Source organism: Empidonax traillii, unplaced genomic scaffold (genome assembly GCF_003031625.1).
Source record: "Empidonax traillii isolate 1590-97213 ecotype Southwest subspecies unplaced genomic scaffold, ASM303162v1 scaffold1401:size261456, whole genome shotgun sequence".
Classification (NCBI taxonomy): Eukaryota; Metazoa; Chordata; class Aves; order Passeriformes; family Tyrannidae; genus Empidonax; species Empidonax traillii.
Genome location: NW_020956594.1, coordinates 193,097 through 217,220, shown reverse-complemented (window position 1 = coordinate 217,220; position 24,124 = coordinate 193,097). Strand labels below are relative to the sequence as shown.

At 53.2% G+C, this 24,124-nt stretch overlaps 1 protein-coding gene across 3 annotated transcripts in view; it reads right to left on the bottom strand.

Moving 5' to 3' along the window:
* Positions 1-24,124, bottom strand: part of DIP2B (disco interacting protein 2 homolog B) — a 54,835-nt gene that overhangs the window by 7,855 nt on the left and 22,856 nt on the right. Inside the window, exons 2-26 of one of the 3 annotated variants that reach the window (XM_027907121.1) lie at positions 22,318-22,389; positions 18,237-18,383; positions 17,241-17,366; positions 15,409-15,621; positions 12,994-13,137; positions 12,261-12,380; positions 11,468-11,665; positions 11,193-11,284; positions 10,625-10,717; positions 9,321-9,444; positions 8,700-8,809; positions 8,319-8,421; positions 7,302-7,366; positions 6,745-6,838; positions 5,844-5,963; positions 5,228-5,342; positions 4,574-4,713; positions 4,282-4,418; positions 3,903-3,983; positions 3,654-3,781; positions 2,913-3,027; positions 1,557-1,758; positions 1,080-1,189; positions 905-985; positions 250-373 (exon numbers count right to left, since the gene is read on the bottom strand). In XM_027907121.1, the coding sequence (XP_027762922.1) occupies positions 250-373; positions 905-985; positions 1,080-1,189; positions 1,557-1,758; positions 2,913-3,027; positions 3,654-3,781; positions 3,903-3,983; positions 4,282-4,418; positions 4,574-4,713; positions 5,228-5,342; positions 5,844-5,963; positions 6,745-6,838; positions 7,302-7,366; positions 8,319-8,421; positions 8,700-8,809; positions 9,321-9,444; positions 10,625-10,717; positions 11,193-11,284; positions 11,468-11,665; positions 12,261-12,380; positions 12,994-13,137; positions 15,409-15,621; positions 17,241-17,366; positions 18,237-18,383; positions 22,318-22,389 (3,054 nt within the window). Of the gene's footprint in view, positions 1-249; positions 374-904; positions 986-1,079; positions 1,190-1,556; positions 1,759-2,912; positions 3,028-3,653; positions 3,782-3,902; positions 3,984-4,281; positions 4,419-4,573; positions 4,714-5,227; positions 5,343-5,843; positions 5,964-6,744; positions 6,839-7,301; positions 7,367-8,318; positions 8,422-8,699; positions 8,810-9,320; positions 9,445-10,606; positions 10,718-11,192; positions 11,285-11,467; positions 11,666-12,260; positions 12,381-12,993; positions 13,138-15,408; positions 15,622-17,240; positions 17,367-18,236; positions 18,384-22,317; positions 22,390-24,124 lie in introns of all 3 variants that reach the window. The other 2 variants (XM_027907120.1, XM_027907122.1) reach the window with 2 other exon arrangements.

The following is a 24,124-nucleotide window of genomic DNA, read 5'->3' as shown; positions in this document are numbered from 1 at the left end:
GGGGGTTGGGAAGGTAAAGCACAGGGAATCATCTCCGTTGCACAGGAAAAGAACATCCTGAGTGTCAGCTGGCTCAACAGTCAGTCAGGACGTGGAGCATGGTGTGTGGGCAGGGCTGTAAGTGCACACTGGTGACCAACCCGCACCAGCAGTGAGCGTCTGTCCTGTGTTTCCACATCCCTGAGAAACCAGGGAAAGCCCAGGCTGCACTTCCCCAGTGGGACCCAGCCTTTCCCAAAACCCACTTACCAGGAGGATAAAGAAGCACCACGTTGTCTCCTGCATTGAGATGCCCTTTGTCACACAGCACTGACGCGATTCTCTCGGCCTTCTTGTGCAGCTGAAGGCAGGTGGCCGTGCACACAGTGGTTCCCTTGAAAGGACACAAAAAATGCTCGAAACAGGGGCTGGCACAACACCAAGTGGCTGCTGTGAGATCAAACCAAGCTTGCTGGGCTAGCAGGAGGCTACAGCTACGAGTTATCTCTACCTAAAGGCTGCTGGCGCTCAGTGAGCCACTTAATCCACTAGGCTATCAAAGGACAGAGATGGAGTTAGATCTGCTCTAGAAAATTCTACCTTCCAGGGAGTCAAGTTCAGGTCTTCTTGCACCAGAACCTTGCCAGAATATACTCAACAGGGATACACCATTAACTGATACAGGAACCAGTGGGACCTACAAACACGCTCGGTTTTAAAATGAAGCCTCGAGCCGTGAGAGTCGTTCGCTGAAGGGACCTACAGGGTCAAAGGGTCAAGTTTTAAGTTACAGATCTATGGGCAGAGGCTGACACAGAGACTAAAGAGAGGCACTGCAGAGGGCAGAAGATTCTCAAGGCAGTCTCAAACCGGCACTGAGTAACACGTGGGCCTTAAAAATCCAGGAGCTCAGCGCTGACCGTACCTTGGCATTCAGGAGAAGGAAGAGCGGGTGGTCAGGAGTGGCTTGAGCTCTCCACTGCAACACCTCTGTCAGGAACTGGTGCTGGAAGAGGGAGGCAGGAATTCAACACCAGCTTCTCCCTCAAGAGAAGCACCCAGCTGGAGGGGAAATCCCTCCCCCCCAAGCGCTGATTTACCTTTTTGACCAAATCGTTGTCTTCCAGTTGGCCCAGATCTCTGCCCTGGGCCTGAGCGATGCGCTTCCCAGCAACCAGGTTCCCCACCATCACAGAGGCAGGGCCCACGCCTGTGGAGAGAGAACAACCAGCTGCAATGGGCGCTCTGGGAAAGCAGAGCCGAGGCACAAAGAGCCTGTGCAGGATCCCACAGCTCCCGGGCACGGATGGGAACGAAACCCCACTGACGGGGTTCAGCAGGCACTGCTGGTCTCTGCTCATCAGCAGGGAGAATCCCAACGAGTTCAAAGGCAGGAATCAAGATTCCTGACTAACACATGCAAAGAAGAGGCCCCAAACACTCCCTACCCACGGGGCATGAGACGGGGCTCTGGTCCCACGGGGAATGGGACACGGAATGGGACACAGCGCCCTGTTCCCGGGGCTGAGCCTCAGCTCCCCGACCCCAAAAGGGCCCAAAAACGGGGCTCAGGTTACCTGGCTGTTTCTGCCTGGGCTTTGGCAAGTTTGTCACACAGGTGTGTGGGCACATGAGGATGTTGCAGGGGTGCAGGGAGCCCTCCAGAAAGTGCTGTTTGGTTTGTGAGATGTGGATCCCCCCCAGCGGAGTTTTTGGCAACGTGTTGGCTGGCACGAGAGCGAGGCAGTACACACCCACTTGGTGAATGCTGTCAATGGCCTGCAGAGAGGAGAGATGGTCACTGCAGCTCCTGGAGACAGCCTGCTGTTTGCTGGCTGCACTGCCACTGCAAGGCAAATCTCCCTGGATTTCCAAGGTGCTGGAGCAGCGGGTCAGTCACTGAGATCCCGTTTCACCTCTGCACCACCAGCGAGCCCCGCAGTGGGAGCCCGAAGTGCTGGCACGTCCCTGCCTCTACAGCCCATTCCACAGGCACCAAATCCATTTTTAAATCTTTCATGACCAAAATCCCAAAAATACCCACAAGTTGCCTGATGAATCACAGGATTCTGATCTCGGGATTGCATCCATCTGTCTCCTCTGAACCATCACACTCTGTTTCTCTCTGCCCACCTCAGCATCCAGGCATCTGATCCATTATTCACAGCACCAGGTACTTCCCTTATTTTCCCCCCCTCCAGCTTGCACACTTCACACCCTGAATGTCATTCCCAGGAGTGACACACATGCAGAGCAGGCAGCTCTCACAGGAAGCATTTGCTACTCGTTCTGCTTTAAGGACCACACTCATTCAGCTGGTTTAACCTTCCTCTGCTCGCTGTCTCCCTGCTGGAAATGCACCTCCAAAGACAAGGGTGGCTTTAAAGCCACACTCTGAGCTCCACGTGATCCAGACCAAAAGCAGAACTCCAAAGCCTGAGCACAGATCTGCTCTGCAGTGCTGAGGGAACTCTCCAGGCTGGAAAGGACCTTGAAGTTCATTCCATTCCACCTTCCACCAGCCCAGGCTGCTCCAGCCAGCCCTTGGAGCAACTCCCAGGGATGGGGCAGCCACAGCTTCTCTGGGCAAACCTGTGCCAGGGCCTCCCCACCCTCATAGGGAGGGAATTCCTTCCCAATATCCCACCTAACCCTGCCCTCTGGCAGTGGGAAGCCATTCCCCCACATCCTGGCACTCCCAGTTCCTTCAGGACACAAGAGAACAGTTTGGACACGGCAGATTTACCAGCTTGTGACCCTGAACAAACCCCCCCCACGTGCCAAGAGGGATCCAGAGCCGGTGCTCCCTCCATCCCGGTGCTCCCTCCATCCCGGTGCTCCCTCCATCCCGGTGCTCCCTCCATCCCAGTGCTCCCTCCATCCCTGTGCTCCCTCCACCTGGGCCATTCCAGTGGCCTCTGCCCTGCCCTGACCTGCAGCACCCTGCTCATCCACTGGAAGCTGTCCTCCTCGGACGCGTCCGGCCTCTGCTCCGCCACCACCACGATCCTCTCGTCGTAGAACACGGACACGGAGAACACGGCGATCCTAAGGGAGAGGGGAGAGCCCCAGTGGCACAAATCCCAGCTTTGCCCCCCTGGGAGCAGGCAGCCAAGGCAGAGCTCGTGAAAATAAACACGGGGGCAAAGGCAGAGGAACAAACGTCAGGCGATTCACGTGGAGAAGGAAAGACTGAGAAGTGTTTAGGGGGTTAATTCCACCTCCTGATGGAACTTCCACATGGCGCAGTCCCCTGTCCTCCCAACCTGCTGTCACATTCCCGTTCCAACCTGTGGCAAATCACCATGGCAAGAAGCTTTAAAGGCACCTATGTGATGGTTTAAAACCTCCCTCTGAGTCCCAGAGACACGAGCTCCAGCCCTGCCTGAGGATCTGGAAAATTATCTCCACAACTGCTAAATGAAAACCAAGTTGTCTCTGGACATGAATGAAACCCTTCCTCGCTGCAGAGCACCAGCCAGCAGCTAAGGACTGAAACTCTGCAGAGACAGAGAATTCAATTCTCCACAGTGGGGAAAAAGACCAGTGTTGATCAGGCAGGATCAGTCCAATTACCACCTAAATCAAAAACACACTGACTTTAACTGAGCTGCCCCAAGAGAAATCCCAAGAAAACACTCAGCAGCAGCAGCCTGTGGGTTCCTGGTGCTGACCTTCCTCTGTAAACTGTTTTGATGGACTCCACGGCCAGGCCCGTGGCCACGATGTCGTCGGCGTTGTGCCGGCGCCCGCTCACCATCAGCAGCCCGTCCATCTTCCCGACCACGAACACCAAACTGCCCTGCAAGCACAAGGAGCCACCTGTGAGCTCTCCTCACACGCCCTCCAGGCCCCAGGGGCTCCTCCCTGAGCCACGGAGGGGGGACCGAGCAGAGGGACAGGCTCAAAGCTGCCTCACTCACAGGGCCCACGAATCCCAGCAAGCCGGAGCGGACGAAGGGCACTTCCCCCACCGGAGAGCCTGAGGAGTTCACAGGGATCACCTGCAACACAGGGCAGCACGTTGGAGGCCGGTGGATTTGCCTGGGGATAGAAAAGCCTTCCCCACACCCCTCGATGTGAGCGAAGGGGAGGTGCCCTCAGCGCAGTCGCTGTTTCAGCAGTGTGGGAGACGTCTGTGCCAGGGGAATGCTGAATACCCCTGACTTGTAAGGAGCTTCCCAGGGGGATATTTTTCAAAAAGCAACACTAACACTTCAGTTACAAACCCAAGAGATTACACAGGGGCTACCATTTCTACAGAGCAAACGGGGCAAGGCCGATGCACCCTGCTGTACGTACCTCGAAAGTGTTCTTTGTCACCCCTGCCAGCCCATAATACATCATCCCTCCTGCTCGGGAGCTCACACAGATCTCACCAATCTCGTCTGTTTTACAGAGCTGGGGTGGCCCATCGGGTTTCACGATGCACATCATGCCTAGGACAGATCAGGCTTTGTTAGAAACGACTGACACCACTGAATGGGGACAGAAGTGACAGAGCCTGGCCCTGCCCCACCTCCCCCACACATGGACCTGCTCTTCTCCTGAAACAGCCCCACAAAGGAGGAGCCTCCTGCCTGCCTGTTTTTACCTCCTGGCATCACGTGGCCAACGTCCTGGACGGTGAGGGCAGAGTTTTTATCTTCAGTGTTGACCCGAATCACCCCGAAGCTCAGCCCGTTCATGGACAGGATGGCTCTGCCTGGCAAAGGGGCCCCGGGGACTCCAGGCCTTTGAAGGACACAAAATCAACGAATAAACCCAATCAGGCCCTCGGATGGAGACACCACAGCAGCAGAAAGAGGAGCATTTCAGTGTCCCCGCTTTGCACAGTGACTCAAAACTGAGATGGGCGGGAGGAACTGCCTCCCAGAGGAGCCAGGCTGATCAATCCCTAAGGAATTGTGTTCCTGGGCAGTGCAGCTCGTTATCTCCCAGCTCATTATCTCACCCCGTGCTAATCCCCAGCTCCCAGGCCAGGTAATTGCAGGGCTGTTCGTCACAGAAGGCAGCAATGATGGCAGAGGAGCACGAAAACCGTCCAGAGTGATCTCAAATCTCAGAACATTTATCCTTGTGACCCTGGGACCCCAAACCTGGGATGCTGAACAGCTCAGCCACTCCTGAGCACGCCCAGCAAATGTCAGTGGAGTTCATTACACGCTCAAACCAACCCCGACCAAGCCACGTGTGGACAAAGCCCAGCCCGGGTGAGTCAGCCCAGCAAACAAAACGGCCACGGTACCTCCGGATGGCGATGGTCATCGCTTCAGGGGAGGTGGCACAGGGACAAATCGCCTCTGGTTTGAGCCCGTGGCTCTGGAACAAGCTCAGGAAGGCATCACAGGAGGAGACAGACCCTGGGAAGCAAGAAAACGTGCCACTAGGACCTCACAGATTTCGGTTTGACGCCCATCTACAGGGTGGGTCAGGAGGAGGATTCGGGAAACTACAGGAGGAGGCGGCTTCAAGGTGTGCTGGGGAGATTTAAGTTGGATATTAAGGAAAATCTCCTCCCTGAGAGGTTGGAAAGGGCTGCCCAGGGGAGCAGTGGAGTCACCAACCCTGGAGGGAATTAAAAGACGTGTGGATGTGGCACTTGGGGACGTGGCAGTGCTGGGGAAGCAGCTGGGCTTGGTGACCTTAAAGGTCTTTTCCAATCCAAACAACTCTCTGATTTTATGAACTGTCTCCCCACTTTGCAGGATCTCCCAGAACCCAGAGGAGGGAAGGATGGAACCCCCTCGTTCTGGGGGGGGTTCCAAGCGCTCTGAGACCCCCTCAGAGGGAGGGGAGGGGGATCCCACGGGACACCAGCCGAGCACCCCCTGCCCTGGTAGCCCCAGGCTGCCCACACTCACAGGGGTTTGCACCATCAGTGACGATCAGCATCCTCAGGGAGCTCAGACTCACGTCTCTTTGGTCTCGATGGGCCATCATGGCCCAGTGCAAGTCTCGACACTTCACCAAAGCCACTTTTGCTGCAAACCAACACAGGGACACGGGGTAAAGGACAAAGAAAAGCCTTTCATAATGTTCCCAAATGAGGAAGTTCTCACTAAAGCAAGGAGGCCTTAATTAACTGAGCCTGCCGAACGGCAAAGCCAACCACGCAGCAGCATCTGCTGTGGCCTGCAGGCCACTGCCCACCACCTGAGCCAGGGTCTGTCACCCTCACAGCTCCTCCTCCAAAGCCCAGAAATCATCACCACCCTCTGCAGGTCCTCGCTGGGGCCTGGGATCAACACTCCCTTGGTTTCATCGCAGGAACTGGCTCCCAGCCAGGAGGTCCCCACCAAGTTCCCCGATGCTCACGCAGCATTTTGGGACTTATTTAGAAATAAATCAGAAATTTGTGCGTATTTTAGAAATAAGTGGCACAGTCCCCTGCCCTCCTGACCTGCTGTCACCTTCCTGTTCCAACCCTGGAGCAGGTGGCAGATTGGTGGAACCAGCCTTGGGACACTGGTGGCAAATCACCGATGTAAGAAGGTTTACAAGTCTCTACACGACACTGGGGGCTTAAAATCTGCCCCTGAGTCTTGGAGACACGAGCTCCAGCCCTGCCTGAGGAGCAGAAGGTTGTATCTACAACTGCCAAATAAAAATTTTCGGACAAGAGAGAAACCCTTTTGGCCCTTGAGAACGTGCCATGGGAGGGCAAGAAGGTGGGGTCTGATGCACCTGAGATTTTCATGCCCCTCCACTCCCCCCCTGATCCTGAGAGCTCCCAGGGTGGAGTTGTGGGACATCCCGAGTTACCTTTGTGGGCATGAACCCTCTGCACCCAGGAGAGAGGGCAGGTTTTCATCACAGAGTAGGGCACGCTGATGGTGTGCAGCTTGTTCATTACATTCTGAAAAGCAGGGGAAAAGACGGTCAGGAAGGGGCTCACAAAGCTTTCATCGAGCAGAAATAAGAGTCACTCTCAGTCCCCATCAACCCCCACCATGAATTCACAGAGGTTTAGTGAGGATGGGTCTGTGATTCCCTTGCAGGCCTGGCAGGGAGGGAAATGGTTGGTTTAACAGGGAATGGTCCTCCAGCCACGGCCTCAAATGCTGCCTTTATCACATTTCATTGACTCTTGGAATCCCAGACTGGTTTGGTCTGGAAGAGACCTTAAAGCTCATCTCATTCCACCCTCCCAGGTTGCTCCAAACCCGGCCCTGGACACTTCCAGACATGGAGCAGCCACAGCTTCTCTGGGAAAACCACTCCAGTGCCCCCCAAACCCTAATTTTTTCCTAATTTCTAATGCAATCATTAACCATTAACCTCTCCTTAACGACAGAGGGCTCTGGGATGCTCCGACTCACCGTGAGAATGCCGTGCCACAACCCTGCATCCTTCTTGAAGTCCAGCACGTTCACTATCGTTTCACCTGGCAAAAAAAAAGCTGGAGCTGTGAAGGGCCACGTGCCAGGGGCAGCTGTGCCCAAAACTGCTGCTGGAACGTGCACGTGGAAGAGCCTGTCGCTGCCTCTGCCAGAGCCCTCCCCACACGTGCTGCTGCTCCCGGCTCCTTGTTATGCAAAGTAACAACTGCACATCCACTGCTGAGCCAGGAACACAGCCCCAGAGAGCTGCCAGGAAATCACAGCCCAGCCTGGAACGTCCATCAGTGGGACAGGAGGGCTCTGAGCCTCGTCATGCACGAGCAGGGAAGGGGAGCAGGGAACATCACTCAAGCCCTGACTCCCAGAGGCGATGGAAACACGAAGTGATGGGTTCCCAAAAGACAGACTTTGCATTTTAAAGCACTCTGACCTACAGCTCTACCAACAGTTTTGCTCGTGGATCAAGGAATTAGCTGGAATTACAAGGTAGACCAGACTAAAACCATATCCTAGGGCAGAACTCTCCGGAATCTCACCGGAGTTTTCCCATCTCCACCTCTGGGTTACCCAGAAATGCCTGGTGGGACCAGAACAGCCCCAGCAAGAGGCTTTGGTATTCACACACTCTCAGGAACAGAAGTTTGGGGAGACATTTCCAGGGGGGGCCAGAGGGGACTCGAGCTCGTTGGGAAATGGTTTCGATTCATTTGTTCCCCTTTTGGTTCAGCAGAACAAACTCAGTAACTTCCCAGACAGGATGCAAATCCCACTTCTCATTCCTCTTCACTACGGTTGTGAAAATGATGCAATTTTGGCCAGAAGGAGATCACACTCGGCCTTCACTTCTGGGGGGAGAATCAACCTGTGCTTTTTTCATTTCTTTCTTTTAAGCAGCTCTTGGTTTACTCAGAGGCTGCTGTGAAACACGTGAGAGGCAACCACCCAAAATGACGCTGCTGCCCCTCCGTCCCTGTGATGTTCTGTGCCCTCACCCACCTTCAGAGTAGTTGCAGGCCTGAGACAAGGCTTGGCAGTGGGCCAGCATGGCCACCCGAGACACCGTGACCCCCATGACACTGCCCTCCTTGCTGGTCTTGTACTGCAGGAGAGAGGGGACAGTCAGGGAGGGACCTGGATCCCTCCAGGGGGGGGAGGAGATTCAATCCCAAACCCCAAAACTGAATCAAGTTTCCTTCCTCTGAAGCTGCTGGGACAAACCCCAAACCCACCCTGCCGGCAGGGTCAGCCCTGAGGGTCGTTTCAGCGGCAAGAAAGTGGGGATTTTTAGGGAGTGAGGTGAAAATATTCTCTCTGCGGTGATTAGAACATTAAATTCAGCTCATGGAAGCCGCTTCCCATTCCCCATTCACTGCTTACCTCAATATATGCTGGCTCAGTTCCTGCTGCTGAGATGTTGGGCTGCCAGTCCTTGGGAGATTTGGAGAGATATTTTGAATCTGTCACAACCCATTTGAGCCTGGGCCAACCTGGAGCCAAAATTAAACCGGCACGTTAATATCAGTTTATTTGCTGAGGGATTTACATTCTGCGGGGAGGCACCAAGGCCCACCCTCTGCCCAAGTTCGGTTACACAAGCAGAGTCCCAAGCCAAGCCCAGAGACCAACCAGAAGGTTCATCATCAGGGAGTTTAGTGGGCAACAAGGCACTTCCTCTCCATCAGGAAAGATCCCTGCAGCATTCCTAAAATTAACCTGTTGTACTGTGAATAAACTGCCTTGGAATCTGCCAAATGCCACTGAAGGGGCCTGAGGAAACAACCTGAGGTGGTTCCTCGTGGCTTCCAGAACCCCAAAGCTCCACCAGACACGTGGACTGATCTCACCGCACGCTCAAACCCCACAGCAGTTTGGGGACAGGATCAGGAGTCGCCACCCCTTTGCCCCCCCAAAAAACTCCTCCAGGCGTCCTGGAAGCTCCTTTCAGACAGTTCAGCTCCAGCACAAGCAGCATGAAAACCAGGTACAGAACTGGCTCACCTTTAAACTGCACAATTTCTCCGTTCTGGGTTTTTGGAAGCCCTTTCAGACACACTTCGGTGGTGAGGGCCAGAGCAATGCCACAGCTCCCCAGCAGGAAGCCAATCTGCTGCCCACCAGCATCCTGAGGGGAGAAGGGGGGGAAAAGTCACTCCTGTTCTGAGGTGACATGAAGTGAGATTCCCCCTCACCAAAATCCAGGGTTTGGTAACGCTCTGGGAACTGGGGAGGAGGAAGAAGAGGAAGAAACAACCCACTCCCACAGACAGCCAGAATCACAATCAGAGCAAGCTGGCTTGGTGGGAGGTGTCCCTACCCATGGAAGGGGGTGGAACTGGGTGGGCTTTAAGGTCCCTTCCGACCCAAACCATCCTGGGACTCTGTGAAACATCCCTGGCAGGATTAAAATGCACTGGATGTGAAATGCAGAGAGAACAAGTGCTCCTGCCCAGCATCCAGGCACGGGTCACACCCCATCCAGTGCCATTAATGGAAACCCAGATGCTTCAAAGAGGAATCAAGAGGCAAAAAAAAAAAAAAAACAAACCAAAACGTGTAATTACACTGAAATAACGAGAGCTCTCTGTCCCCAGGAACCAATTCCTGATAAAAACACCCGAACGAGGAGGCTCACCCAGACACTGATTGGGCAAATCCTGCCCAGGTCTGAATTTTCCACGTGGTTGCTACAGCAGTTTGTGCAGAGAAATGGAACCAAAGCCCCGTGATCCCCCAGTGTTCCCAGACCAGCTCCTGCCACAGCTTTGCCAGGAGCCTGTTTGCTTTTGTTTCCCTGGGGAAACCCCATGGTTTCCTACGGGTCTGGACATAACAATATGGCAACAGTGGAGAAATTCTGGCAAGGGGCAAAGGAAACGCTTTTGCTGAGCAAACAATTGGCAAGAAGTGCCCTCAGAACCTTCAGAAACAACGAGCACCTCCACCTGCAGCAGAGTCAGAGCCTGGCAGAGCCCAGCAAGGCTGGACTGAGCCCCCTCCCATCAACCAGGGGGTAAGGTCCTCACTGCCCAGAGATGACCTGCAGTGAGGGAATGGGGACTGCAGCTTTCAGGGGGATGGAGCAGCCCCAGCTGCTCAGCACAGCTCTGGTTCAATACGTTTTTCCATCCTGAAACGCCACTCCAGGCTCCCAGAGGTCCTTGGTGGGTACAGAGCTGCTCAGGCAGCACAGCTGGAGGCTGTGAAACGCCGTCAAGAGGCTGATGGTCTGACTTGGTTTCCATCCCACATCAGCCCAGGGCTCCTCCAAGTTCCAGCAACGTTACCTTTCTGGTAAGAGGTACCTCTATAGGCACTGGGATCACTTCTGCCAGGAGACAGCCATAAAATGCCACCATGAACATCACAGGGTCGTTGTTGGGATAGACAAGGGCCACCTGCAACCCACACAGGTGTGTTGTTACTCGAAACAGGAGTCAAAATCGCACGGTTCAGACCTGCAGTGACTGAAACTCGGGCAACTTTCATGTTTTTTGACGTTTTCAGCTCCCACAGAACGTATGGGATGGGCCTGAGCCCCTCATGGGGTGACACCACCATTCCCACGTGTCCCTGCACGTGCAGGTGCTCACAGAGCCAAAAAAACCACAGGGATCAGACCCTGGGCCTCCCTCAGGGCTGCCCAGCTCTTCCTCAGATGGATTTCAAAGTCCAGAAATAAAAAGCTGCTCCCTGAGGAGCCAGAGCCACTGCAAAATTACACCAATCCCTTTGCCAAGTAGCCTGTCCCTGGGCTCAGAGAACTGCTGGGGAAAGAACAAGATTCCTGTGCCAAATTAAAGCCCCCCCCCCAAAAAAAAACCCCCTCCTTTCACTCCAGAGGCAGAACCAGGCGGCCCCCAAAGCCCTTACCCTGTCTCCAGGTTTTAACACAGGCTCATTTTTGGTCCCCAGTTTATTGAGCAGGGTGTAGGCCAGCTTGAGACTCCTGCTCCACAGTTTGCCTGCAACACAGAGAGCACAGATTTGGCACCAGCCCAGCCCAGGGGAACAGCTCAGCTCCTGCAGCCACACCGGGGTGTCCACAACGCCCTCAAAACCCAGGGGGGTTTTTGGGACAGGCCCTGTGCTCTCCCCACTGCTGCTCTCTGAGCAGGGGCAGGGGGGGGATCTGGGGCCCCACTCACCGTATGTGAGGGTATAAACGGGCTTCCCTGTCACGTCCAGGGCTGTCAGGCAGGGACACTTGGCCTGGGTGGTCCCCCAGCGCTGCAGAGCCGCTTCCAGGGCGGGGGGCCAGTTGCACACCACGCCCAGGGGCTCCCCCTTCACCGGCGTCATCTGCCTGCCCTCGGGCTTGGGCTGGTTGGGGTCGGGCTGGGGAACTGAGAAAAGGCAACGCTATTTCCAGTAGATATCGGGATGTCCCCAACACAACCCAAATATAACAATATCCCCACTCCTTTCCCGCTTGTCACCTGAGAGCTGAGCTGGAAGGGCACTCGAATGTGAAGGTGAGGAGGAAAAAAAAGCGTTTAACAACCCCACCCCCCCCAAAAAACAAGGCCTGGTGAACAGTTCTCTCTCCCAAGGGTGCTGCTTCCGAGGCGTTCAGCACGTTGAGGGAGGAAAGGGACGCCCAGAACTGGAGAAAAGGAACCCTGACAAAATAAAGGCTTGGAATGGAATCTCCAGCAAGGACAATCCCTTCTGGGGAGTTAATTCACGTGGCCTAAGCAAAACAAAGGGGTTTAAAAAAACCTATTCAAATAGTTCTGTTAAGAAGTTCAGTGCTGAGGAGGTCCCCCCCCCTATAGCTCAGCAGAACAGTAAATTACTTCAAACACTGGGTTTGTGTCAGACTATTCTGCTGCAAATACTGAATCAGGGTCAACCAGGTAACAAGGGCACAGGTGAATTCAGCTCTTTGCACGTGCAATTGTAACAAGTGACGAACAAAACCATTAGTTGTGCCATTACCTTCCACGATCTCTTCAAAATCATCCACAAAGAACTCTTTCAGGGGCGGTCTTTTGGGCCTTTTCAAGGTGTTAAGCAGCTGCTGGATTTTCGTGGAGACTCTGCTGCTCACAGGGACACCTGGAGGGGGGAGAGGGGGAAGATTTGGGCCAATAAAAGTGTTCATGTGTCTCTTACAAACACTTACACCTCAGCTCCTTCCAGTGCAGTTTCTGTTATTAAAGCTGTGCCAGTGCAGGAGGGACATTAATTTTACATCAGCTCTTTATTAACTCATCGGCCAGAAAACGCCATTAACAGAAATTCATTTTTTAAGGCATTTCCTCCCTTCCAAATCCTGATTTCCACGTGCCAGCGGAGGGGGACACAGTGGGACATTTAAGTGTCACCTCCTGCAGAAAGCTTTCAGTCAGGCAGCTTGGGGTATCTTCAGCTTCGTGGGAGCTCAATTAGGAACCAATAATTACATTCTTTCTTTCTTTCTTTTCCTTTTCTGAGACAAAAGCTTTTAAAAACAATTGGCCCCCACCATTCATTTGTCTCCTTTTTTTTCCCCTTTAAAAGTGGCAGAGGAGAGCCTGTTATCCCTGTCTGCAGCCCAGCACGTGGCAGGTCACGGGAATGGGTGAATCCCAGAATCCCTGAGGTGGGAAAAGTGGGAAAAGCCCTCCCAGACCATCACAATAACCAAGAATCCAACCTAACCCCTGGCTGCTGGGGGGGGTTCCCCTACCATCAGCAGTGTCCATGAGGCTGGAGCGGTTGGATCCCTTGTGCATCCCCTTGACGATTCCAGAGGGAGGGAGGTCGATCGCCGCCGGCCGCGCCGAGGGAGTGGAGGTAGTTGCTGTGACATCTGGGGGAACTGAGAAATTCTCTAAAAAGAGGAAGAAATCAGTTAAATCCTCCTTTTAAATCAGGCAGAACCTGTTAACCGACACTAGGGGTGTAAGGATGGCTGGGGGTTGTTCATTAATGCCAAACACTCTCATCCCTAAAGGTTGAGCACATTTATCTGCCCTGGGAACCAAAAGCACAAGGTTTTGTCCGTGTCAGGAAAGCGGTTCAGCAAAAAGAGAATTCCTGCTCTTGGTTTCTAAACCTTGAAGCTCAATCTTGTGACATTCAGGACTGTAAAAAAAAATAAAATAAAAATATATATATTTATATAACATTAAAAAAAAAAAAAAAGTTTGAGATTCACGTGAGCTCTGCAATCTCCAAAGCCCTCCCTCACCTATGCACTGATTCCTCTTGCTGGAATTCTACTATTTAGCTTTTCCTGGTCAGTCAGGGCTTTCAAAAACAAACCACGTGAGAGTTTGACCAAAGCAGATCAGCAAAAATCGAGTGGGGTTTCAATTCCTTCCAGCTGGGTGGTTACAGAGCCTGTCCAGCACTGACAGAATAAATCCCCACGGACAGTGGGAGCTGCTTGAAGTTGCAAGGCACTGTCCTGCCTTGGAGAGCAGGCTGGAACTGCATCCTGCACGAGTTCTCCAAGGAACTCTCTCTTTAAAAAAAGGGGGTTTTTGCTGATGTGGGATTTCTTTACACGACCCAGCGGGTTCAATCATCTGATAGGGCAAGAATATTCTATCCTGGCTTAACAGCACCAGCAACTGGTGCTTACAAAGGGGAAAAAAACCCAACAAATTTGAAGCTCAGAGAGTCTGAAGCCAGATCCTACGTAACTCCCACTGAAAGAGTTTTGTGATTGATTTCCATTTTTTCCAGGGATTAAAAACAACCCATTTCTGCATCCCTTTGGAGACACAGTGGCAAGGAACAGTTCTCATGCACTGAGCTTCTCAGATCACTGAGAGGGACCTGGATTGGTACAATCCAAACATCTGAAGGACTTTTTTATTTCTCTCTCCAGAGAGATGCACGGAATTGTGAGAGTTCCATTCACTTAAATCAGCTGTTAACCCGGGCTGAATGTGGCAAATATAATTCTGACACAGATTTAAAGCCTCTGCTTCGCATAAAACACTAATTAGACAGTAGATATTCTGTAGGTGAAAAGCTGTATTACCTTAATTCATTATGAAAGGTAACATGGCTTTCTGCATTCTCCAATTAAAAACAGCCTCTCTGCTTCGAAGGCATTAATTAGATTGACTACATTTTATGGGCAATTTCCTCAGTTTTCCGTTTCAGGAAACGATTTGCACCCCAGCAAATAAACAAACAAAAATAAGAGCAATAAAAAAAAAATAATAAAAAAAAAAACCAAACAAACCCAAAATAAATAAGTGAAACAGTTCAAACCACCAGCACTTCTATGCACTGCTCGCCCCCAAACCAGTTAAGCAGAAGCAGAGAGCACACGAAATACAGACACGTCCTGCAGTGCAGGAATCTCCTCCCCCAGCAGCTAAAAAAGGACAAACATACACAGAGCAAAAACAAACTTGGCCATTTCATACAGAAGCATCAGCAGCAAAAGGAGCACCTCAGAGCCTCAGAAAACTGAGCCTGGGGTATCCAGATCTGTAGATTCTGCTCCGTCTCCTCAGGACCTGGATGCTCTGGTTGTTCCTCAGCCAGTCAGGGGAGAGCTGGGCTAAAGCTTTAACTCTGATTAACCCAATTTTTTTAAGGACAGGTTCGTTTGCTCACACACAGGGCGGGGTCGGGCTCGTTCTCTTTCTCTGATCTGACGCAAACAACAAACCCGTCAGGGCTCGGAGCGAGATGAGGATGGCAAACACAGCACTTCCCCACTCCACAGGCACGGACACCCCCAAGGAGCTTGTCAGGACACAGGATGGAAATGCCACTTGCACAGGGCAGCTTTGTGCCCACAGGAGCTCCCAGGAGCCGCAGACACGAAGCGACACAGTACAGAGGTTGTGCCTCCTGCTCTGTCTCCACACTGTCCCTGGAGCCTCCTCTGCTTCCAGAGAGGCTCCTGCTCCCACTGCCCCTTCTCCAACCGCCTCAAACCTTCCAAAATCCTTCAGGGGGGAAAAAAAAAACCAAAAAAAACAGCATGATGGTGCAACTCCAACCAACCCTAGCAGGTTCCATCAACACCAGCTAAACCCTTGCTCCGGATTTCCCCGTGGGAATGGACAACTCCAGCTTTTATCAACACAGTCTGAACTCGAAGCGACCGCTCTGTTGGTAACCCAGCTCCTACCTATTCGAGTATTGGCAAATACATCAGCTAGTGACCCACTGGTCCCTTTGCCTTCTCCATGGGAAAGTGTAGAGGATGCTGATGAGGATGTGGATGACCCCTGAACAGATCGGTTGATCCAAGACTCAGCATTCTGTAAGCTCTGGTGCAATGCAGCAGAGAGAGCAGCCTGGCGCCTGAGCGAGCCCTCGTCCTCGGAGGCGGAAGACGTGTCTGTGTGGAAGCAGAAAGAAAATCTGACTGCTCAGGGGAAAGCACATGGCACTGAACATGCTCTTTCCAGTCACATTATCAACAGGCTTTCACAGGGGGTCTGTTTTCCACGGCTGTCACGCTGGCCACACCGTTAGAGCAGCGGGCGGGTCGGTGGGAACACACTCACCCCTCTGTTCGAGTCACCTCCTCGGGCAACATCCTTCCCCTGGCTTCTCCAAGCCCAGGACTGATCCCTCACTTACTTTTTCCCTTCATATTCCATGACAGCAGATGCTGGTTTGCCCCGTTCTGAGCTGGGAAGTGAGGGAGTCAGTGTGGCTGTCACGGAGCAAACTCCCCGGAACAAAGCAGAGCTCGGGAGAGAGCAGTGCCAAGGCCACAGAGGAAAATGCTTTTGTCTGGGGCTCTAAATGGGGCCCTTTCAACGGCAGAAAACAAACAAAAAAAGCCCAGCCCCAAAACAAAACAGAGAAATCTGCAATAAGGAGCTGCTCCTGTGTGTCCCAGAGCACGGACACCTCGGCTGTCCCCAGACTGGGAGCTCAGTAGTTTTTTTACCACGAAGCCAGCACTCAGCACTTGGGATAATGGTGCTAAAAAAACACTCAGGTGGCTCTGGCCTAAAATTCAGGTGCTCTCAGAAGTGATTTTCTGCCTATACTCAAGTGGTAAATGAAACTATCAGGCCACGTTCTACCCACTGGCCAGAGTGGAGTGCTGACCTTTATCCATGTGACACCCCCAGCTCGGGATGTGCTGCAGTCCTGGACGAGTGAGCACAGAGCTGAGACCCCAAGCAGACACCAGGGACGTGCAGCAGCCCCCCGGGGAGAGGAAGGGAGAAAAGGAAGTGGGACAAAACAGGAGGAAGAGAGGAGGAGGAGGAAGAGGAGGAGTGACATGGCCCAGCAGAGCAGCTTCAGGGCTATGAATCCACCAGGAGATGGGGATTCATCACATTCGGATGACTTTGTCAATCCAAATGGCTGCGATGCTTCTGCACAACGAGGCACGACACAGAAAACCCACACGGACTCGTTTGGAAGCCAGAGCATTCCAGCTGCTGGGAAACAGAGGGTTATCCATGTCTGCTGCACATGCACCACACCAGACACCACGTTATCCAGGGGTGGGGAAAAAAAAGGGAGTTCTGCTGCAGCCACTACACGGGAGGGGTGGGGAAAAGTCCTGCAAGTCTGGAATCCCCCCAGGCCCCCTCCGAGGTCCTTGCCCAGAAATGTTCATCACTGCAAATCCTCCTCCTGTGTGCCGAGCACTGAACCTTAACGAAACCAAGACGTGAATTATGCAGCAGGAACAGGAGCGAGGGAAGCAGAGCCAGCCTCGCTGCAGGCCTGGCCAGTGGGAATCCACGGAACACCCAGGGCTGGACCCACAAGGATCATCCAAGTCCAACTCCAGGCCCCGCAGGGGACGCCCCCAAAACCCCACCAGGTGGTTCTTTAGGAACTCCTGGAATGAGGAGCCCCTTCCCCAGCCCTGGCGGAGCTCCAGGACCAAGAGGCTCGTGCTGGTGAGTGAAGAGCTGGAACACTGGGCCCTGCTGCAGCCCCTGGGCTCGCCTGGCGTGAGCCCCTGGCGTGGCCAAGGCTCACCTGGGGGAGTGCAGGCGTCTGCTGGGGACTGCACGAACGTGGAGCGTCGCTTGGTGGGCATGGGTAGGGCCATCTTCTGCTCCTTGTGCTTGGCCAGCGCCGCCTGGACCGCTTCCGTGTGGATATCTGCGGACAGCAAGGCTCTCTGAAGTTTGGCAAGCTGAATGCAGGGCTTGGTGAGCCTGGAATGTTCTGGATTAGTCATTATTATTATATCCTCCTGTCACCGGCAACTTCCAGAGGAACCTCAGCCCCACCAGCTCTTTCCCCTCGGCCAAAGATTATCCTAAAATATGCCTGCACACAGTTTAAACATGCACAGAGTGTGTGCAGCCCCAGGTGCACCCAGGTCTGTGAACTGACAGTTGTCTGGTTTAGGAAAAACCTTCTGTTCCCAAACGGATGCAGATTTCATGTAAATCTTGGGAGTTTAGCTGTGGTTGTAAATACAGGCTGATTAGGAACTGAAGCAGGCTGGGACTTGAGGCTTCCATCCCCCCTGCAGCCCCCAGAGCTCTTTAAAGGAAGACACACCACTGGTGAGGAGGAATCAAGCTTATTAAAAACCTGCCACGGCCAGGGAGAGCTCATCTGCATTCACTTCTCAGACTGATGTCTTTTAATTATGCTTTCTGCAGAGCCCAAACTGGGCCCTCCCCACGCTCCACGGAACGCTGGGATGTGATGGAGAAGGGAGATTTGATCAGCTTTATTTGCCCACACTGAGAGGGAAGCGTAATTCCCGCCGCTGCAAAGTGAGAAACAAAACCCAGGCGGAAATAAAAATTAGCTGCCGCCAGTTTTTGCCTGTTCCTGAAGCGGAGCAGGAGCCCGGGAGGTGCTGGGAAGCCTCTTTGGAGCAGCTCTCCCTCTCCAAGCTCCCGGAGCAGATGTGCACCCTGGCAGGTGGTGGAATAATAACCTGGATCCCTCCAGAGGACAGAGCACGTTCCATCCCACGAGGAGGAGCCCAGGGGACTCCTGCCCTGCCCTTACCGGACCGGTATCGTTCATCCCGGGCTCCCCCGGAGCGGGCGCGGTGGAATTTGGAGGAGGAGGAGGAGGAGGAGGGTGCTGAGGCTGGAGCTGCAGATGGAGCGGGCATCTGAGGTCTGGGTTCCTTCTGTAACGCCGGGTCAGCCCCTGGAAAACAGGCAGCAGGAAATAAAAGGAGCTTTTTCTAAACCCACCCCCCCTGGCCTTTTCCCATTACGAGTGCTTTGTCACTCCACGTCCCCCTGACCAGCTCATTATTGACTGCAAAACCAATAACAAACCAGCAGCAAGGGCCTTTGCTGTTCCCACTAATTACAACCCCAAAGAGACCTCCAGTTGTCCAGTTCTGGCTCCCTTCAGCATGCCAAGTGTGTGGCTTCGCCCCCCAGGAAAAGTTTGGTTTGCCCATGAGAACAGGGAGCCAAACAGATAACCTGATAAGAAATTATCATTCTACCCAAACCAGCGACAGCCACCGGGAATTTCCAGTTGCCACTGGAAAAATGCAGTTGCTGCCGGAGGTTCAGCTCCAAAATGCATCTGTTTGTCAGGGGGGAACTTCTAGAAGGTCATCCAGCTGGAATTTCCTCCAGGTTGTCACCTGGAGTCATGTAAAAACAAGAGCAACTGTGTCACCTAAACGTGCAGCGCTTGGGAATTCTCCCTCAGAACTTCTCCAGCCCCTTCTCCTGCTGCTCCAGCCCCTTCCCCAGCTCTGGACACGCTCCAGCCCCTCAATGTCTCTCAGGCAAAAAGACATTTTGTCTTAATTCTTCACCTTCCTTCATCCATCTCCTGTCCCTTCCAACATCCCAAAGAGCGCGATTTTAATCGAATGTTACAACTCCCTTGAGCTGTGGATGGCTGATGATTCTTTAAACCACCACGGGGCAAAACGAGAGCCTCCGTTAAAAAAGATCTGCTCACCAGAAACCCCCAAACCCTGTCAGGGGCACAAACAACCGTCCCCCCACTTCCAGTGGGACTTTTTTTTGGATGCAGTGACACATATCAGAGCAAACCCACCCTGGGCAGCGTGGCAGCAGCACGGAAAGCTGAATGGAAGGGAAGGGATTCTCTGGTTGAGCTGCAGGACCTGGACTCCACAGCCAGGTTATAAATTCAAGGTGTCGCTTCACCACCTTCCCAAAGCAAGCCGAGTTTGTGCCCCTTCCTGTCACTCTGCAGCACGTTCCACTGATGACAACCAGCTTAGCACCTCTGCAGCGTTCATTTGCCATCACCCAGCCCCAGAGGGCTTTGTTCTGATCCAAGGACAACACTGGCTGAGCCAGGAGAGCCTCGTGCTTTCTGATCACCCGGCTATTTACCCACCCAGGCACCCACTAGGTGTCAGCAGCAGATTTAACACCGCTTTAACACGAATTATTAAATCCACATCGTTCAGCTCCTTTTCGTAAGTCTTGCAACAGCCTCTCATCTCTCTGCGGGGCATCCCACGGAGAACACGACATTCCAGTCAGGAAGGGAGAGATCAAAGGTGGCAGCGAAGTGACACGACACACCAGAACGAGCTCCTTGTTTCGGTATTTTGCTCTGACATAATAACACGGTTACAGTGGCCCTCGTGGAGCGTTCAGGGGAGGAGGGAAAAGCGTAAATCGCTGGTGGTTGCACAACAAAGCAGCGCAAGGGAGCCCGAGCCTGGCAGGTGACAGGTGATTTATTCAACGCTCCCTTCGGAATTATCCTGCTGCAGCCGCGCTTTCCGCCGGCAGGAACGTGACAAGGACACGGCAGAGAGATGAGGAATGAATTATTTATTTTTATCACTTATCGCCGGCTTTTGAAGGAATGCTGCGGGTTTGTTAATTGTCCCCGGGTTCTAACGAGAACTGACTGCTCTGTGATCCCTGTGCTTGGAGATTCAGAGACTGAATCACCGGAGGATCAGCGAGGATAAATGTTTGCATTAATGACAAGGACAGCAGGAGCCACATGCCCAAGGAAGCAGCAGCCAAACCTGTTACTCTGCCATTTGCACTGGGAATGGAGCGGCAGTGCTGCTGTGGGGACTGGCTATTCCCTGGAAAAAGGGTTTTTTCTCAAGCTACGTGCCCGTAAAAAACATGGAAATAACCAAATTGGAGTATCCGGGGTTTCCAGGGCAGCCTGAACATGCTCCCAGAACCCAGGGACACCCCACCAGGGCTCCAAATTCCAGATTTTGGGATTCCCCAGGTTACAGAGACTTTCCAGCTGGATGGACCTGCCTTCACAAAGGCACAAAGGAGGAATTCAGGTGCTGCCTTGATTTAATGACCGGGATCTGACTCCAGGATCCTTTCCTGGAGTCCAGTGAGGAGCTTTATCTGCAACTGTGACACCCCTCAGACCGGCTAAGGAGGAAAATAACCCTCCAGCTGTGGGAGCTGGGAGGCAGAGCTTGGGAATGGGTGATTTAGAGCTTCAGCCTGAGTCATTTTATCACTGGCACTGCTCCCCACCACCAGTTATCCCCCTCTGGGAGGACACGATGCTCAAAAGCAAGGGGGGGGAAAGAATAAACCAAATAAAACAGCAAAACTTCCCAGCAGAGTTCTTCCTGCTGGATTTTGGAGGAGGGTGAGGGGCAGGAAGGACATTCTGGGCCAGGGAATACAGGCCAGGGAAGCACAGAAGGAACACACTTCTATCCCAAAATGCCACCAGGGGGAAAAAAAAAAAAAAAAAATTCATCTCAGGGCTAACTTTTAACTGTGCTGCTCCCAGAGGCCGTGGATGGGGCACAGATTCAGCAGGAGGAACATCCCAAATGATCCTGCTGACGTCACCTTCCCTCCCTCACCTCCCATCCACGAAATGGAGACACTCTGAGCCAAGAGCAGGACAGTGCTGGGAGAGCTGGGATGAGCTGAGGGCCAGCACTGAGTGCCTTTTGTTGGTTGTTGTTGTTGTTGATGTTGTTGTGGACTGAATTAATTTTCTTCCCATTCCCAAGGTGACCTGATTTGGGATCCCTCACGCATGACTTCCACGGGGCTGCCACAACAACAGGACATTCCCAGGCTGGGTGTGAGATGGGCAAAGAGCTGGGGATGGGGGGGGGGGGGCTGAGCAGGAAGGGCAATTAAACCTCTGTGTTAATTGGGGAGCTCCACCATCCCGGATTTCAGCTCCATCTGCAGCTCTTCCGAGCTCTCCATTAGCAGTCCTGCCAAACACTTTTCTTTTCTCTCCTAATTAAGGATTTTCTGAGACAAACCCAACATGTGTGAGCAGCGCCAGGAGTGAGGGGGCCCGGGGTTGTGGCATTTTCAGCCTGGCCCAGGCCTGGGATAAAAAGCAGGGCTGCCCAGAGGGATCCTGAGCCACCAACGGATCCCACCTTTCCTCCCCAGGCTCGGGATCTCCACGGGCACAAACACTGGCCCTGAGGACTCCAAAACCTCCCTGGCTCCCAAAGAGGGATCAGCCATTAATATATCACCTTCTGGGTTCTTTAAACAGAAAAACAGATTTGGAACAAAGGCAGCCACCGAGCCTCCAAGATTCCCATCACACCCCGGCCCAGGGAGCAGCCCTCAGTGGTAACAAAATCTCCAGTTTGAAGGCTAAATTACAATTTTTTTTTTTTTGCTTGCCTTGCTCCCTTCAGCACGTGGCTCTGACAGAACACATTGATCTTTTGGGTAGAAAACCCAATTTTTCTCTCGTCCATCAGTTCACAATTACATGTAATTATCCCATATCCAACGAGCTGAGCTGCCCAGGATCCCTGGACCAAAGGAAACAGATGGGACCAAAGCAAAATAAAGCAACAAATGATGAAACTGAGGAGTTAAGGTGGCTGAAGGACACGGCACAGGCCACGTTCAGAAGCTCTGGAGCTGCCAGGGATCCCTGGAGTTCAACAGGAGCACAGGAACCACAGGCAAAATTCCTGGCAGCCACACACACACACCCCCCTCCAGTGGGATTATCAACTCAGGAAACACATATGGGACAGAATAATCCAGAGCTGGACAACGGGGCTCAGCGCTCCACAGCCACCCCCCAGATCCCTTCATTAGTGCCACAGCTCCACAAAATCCTGATGCCAGATGGAACGAGGACCTACCTTGGGTTTGTGGGACATATGGAGCCAGCAGCTTTGCCCTCTTCTTCTCATACCCCTTCTGGGTGATGTCCCCTAAAACCAAGCAGACAGAAGTCATTTCATCCCGTTGGAATTGTTCACTCCCAGGTCTGTTTGCTTCCCTTCCCAGAGCCACGAGGGTCTCACCTGAACGAGGCTGAGGAAAACCTGAAACCCAGCAAATCCAAGACCATTTCAAAGCTCCACATGAACAGAACTCGGTGCAGTTTCCCTTGGGATCAGAGACCTGCACCATCCACTATTTAAATGCAGCGCCCTGGATCAGAGCAGCTATCTGGGCGGAATATCAAAGCAAGGAAAAACCTGAAAAGGGAAACTGGGAGCGCAGGAAAATATTCCCTAACCACAGAGCCAAGCTGGGTGAGCAGAGGGGAGCGATTCCCAACCAGCAGGGCGAGGGGAAAGTGCAAATTCGGAGCCTCACCTTCGACTCATCACACTGGGAAGAGCTTTTTCAGCCTTCCCCTGCAGGAGGGACTCCCACACTCCTGCTCGCCAAGCGTGGGGAACCAGACTTGAAATCACACCTATTTGATGCTCAGTGAAAGCAATCTGGGGTTGGGGTTTGTCACCTGCTGGGGGATGTAAACTGCACAGTTGTCTCCTGGCAGGAGCTCCCATAAAGACACTCGAGCTCCCCAGAATTAAAAACTCCGGGATCATGGAACGCTTTGGGTTGGGAGGGATTTTAAAGGCCATCCAGTCTCACCCTCTTCCATGGGCAGGGACACCTTCCACTAGCCCAGGCTGCTCCAGTTCCTGCTCCTGAATCCCCCTCCAGCTTCCCTGGGGGCCCCATCAGATCCTGGAAGGTGCTGTGAGGTCCCCAAACAACCTTCTCCTCTCCAGGCTGGACTCTCCCCTCTAACCTGACCATTGTTAGAGTGACTATTCCAGAGAACAGAACAACTATTTGTAAACTTTTCCCTTTTTTAAAAAAAGAAACTAATCTGTCTGATCCTGGAGATGCACCATCTGGCTGCTGTCCTTTGTTTTAATTTCTCACGTTGCACCAGAACCACAAGAAAGACACTGAAACCTTGAAGGGATTAAAACAAAAAGCCCCCGCAGCGTTTTCAAGCCTTTTCACAGCCCTTACAACCTCTTATCTCTGGGGCCCCCCCGAAGATGGGGAGCCATCGAGCACAGCACTGAGGAAACAGAGTGATTTGGTATCAGGCTAAAAATCAAGCCACAGGTCCAGGATGACGAGCAGGGAGTGATCACAAACAGGATGTTTTCTTTGCCACGGGGTTTGCTCCCAGCAGGATCCCCCTGCCTGAGCTGGGGTGGGGGGGGAGGCCACAGCACAAAAGGGGATTTACAGGGATCTCAGCCTCCCAGGAAGTGTCTCAGGCCAGGCTGGAGCGACCTGGGCTGGTGGAAGGTGTCCCTGTGCACAGCAGAGGGTTGGAACTGGATGATCTTTAAGGTCCCTCCCACCCCAAAGCAGCCCATGGCTCCCTGGCTCGTGGTGCTGAGCGCAGGGCGTGCTCTGCACCCAGAACTTTATCTCCCTCCTCACCCCTCGCCGCAGGCAGGCCCGGACAAGCCCAAACAAATCCAGCAGCTGAAAGGCAGAATGGCCACGAAGCCCTGAAAACGCCAAGCAAAGCAGGAATTCCCAAGGCCTGACTGCAAAGCAGGGCTCAGGTAACGCTGACCCAGCTCCCCAGGGCAGGTCCCTGCCAGGGCAGGGGGACACCCCGGCCAGAGCTCCCGAGCACGACCTGCTGAGCCGCTGCAGGAGCTCCAAACCCCACCAGAT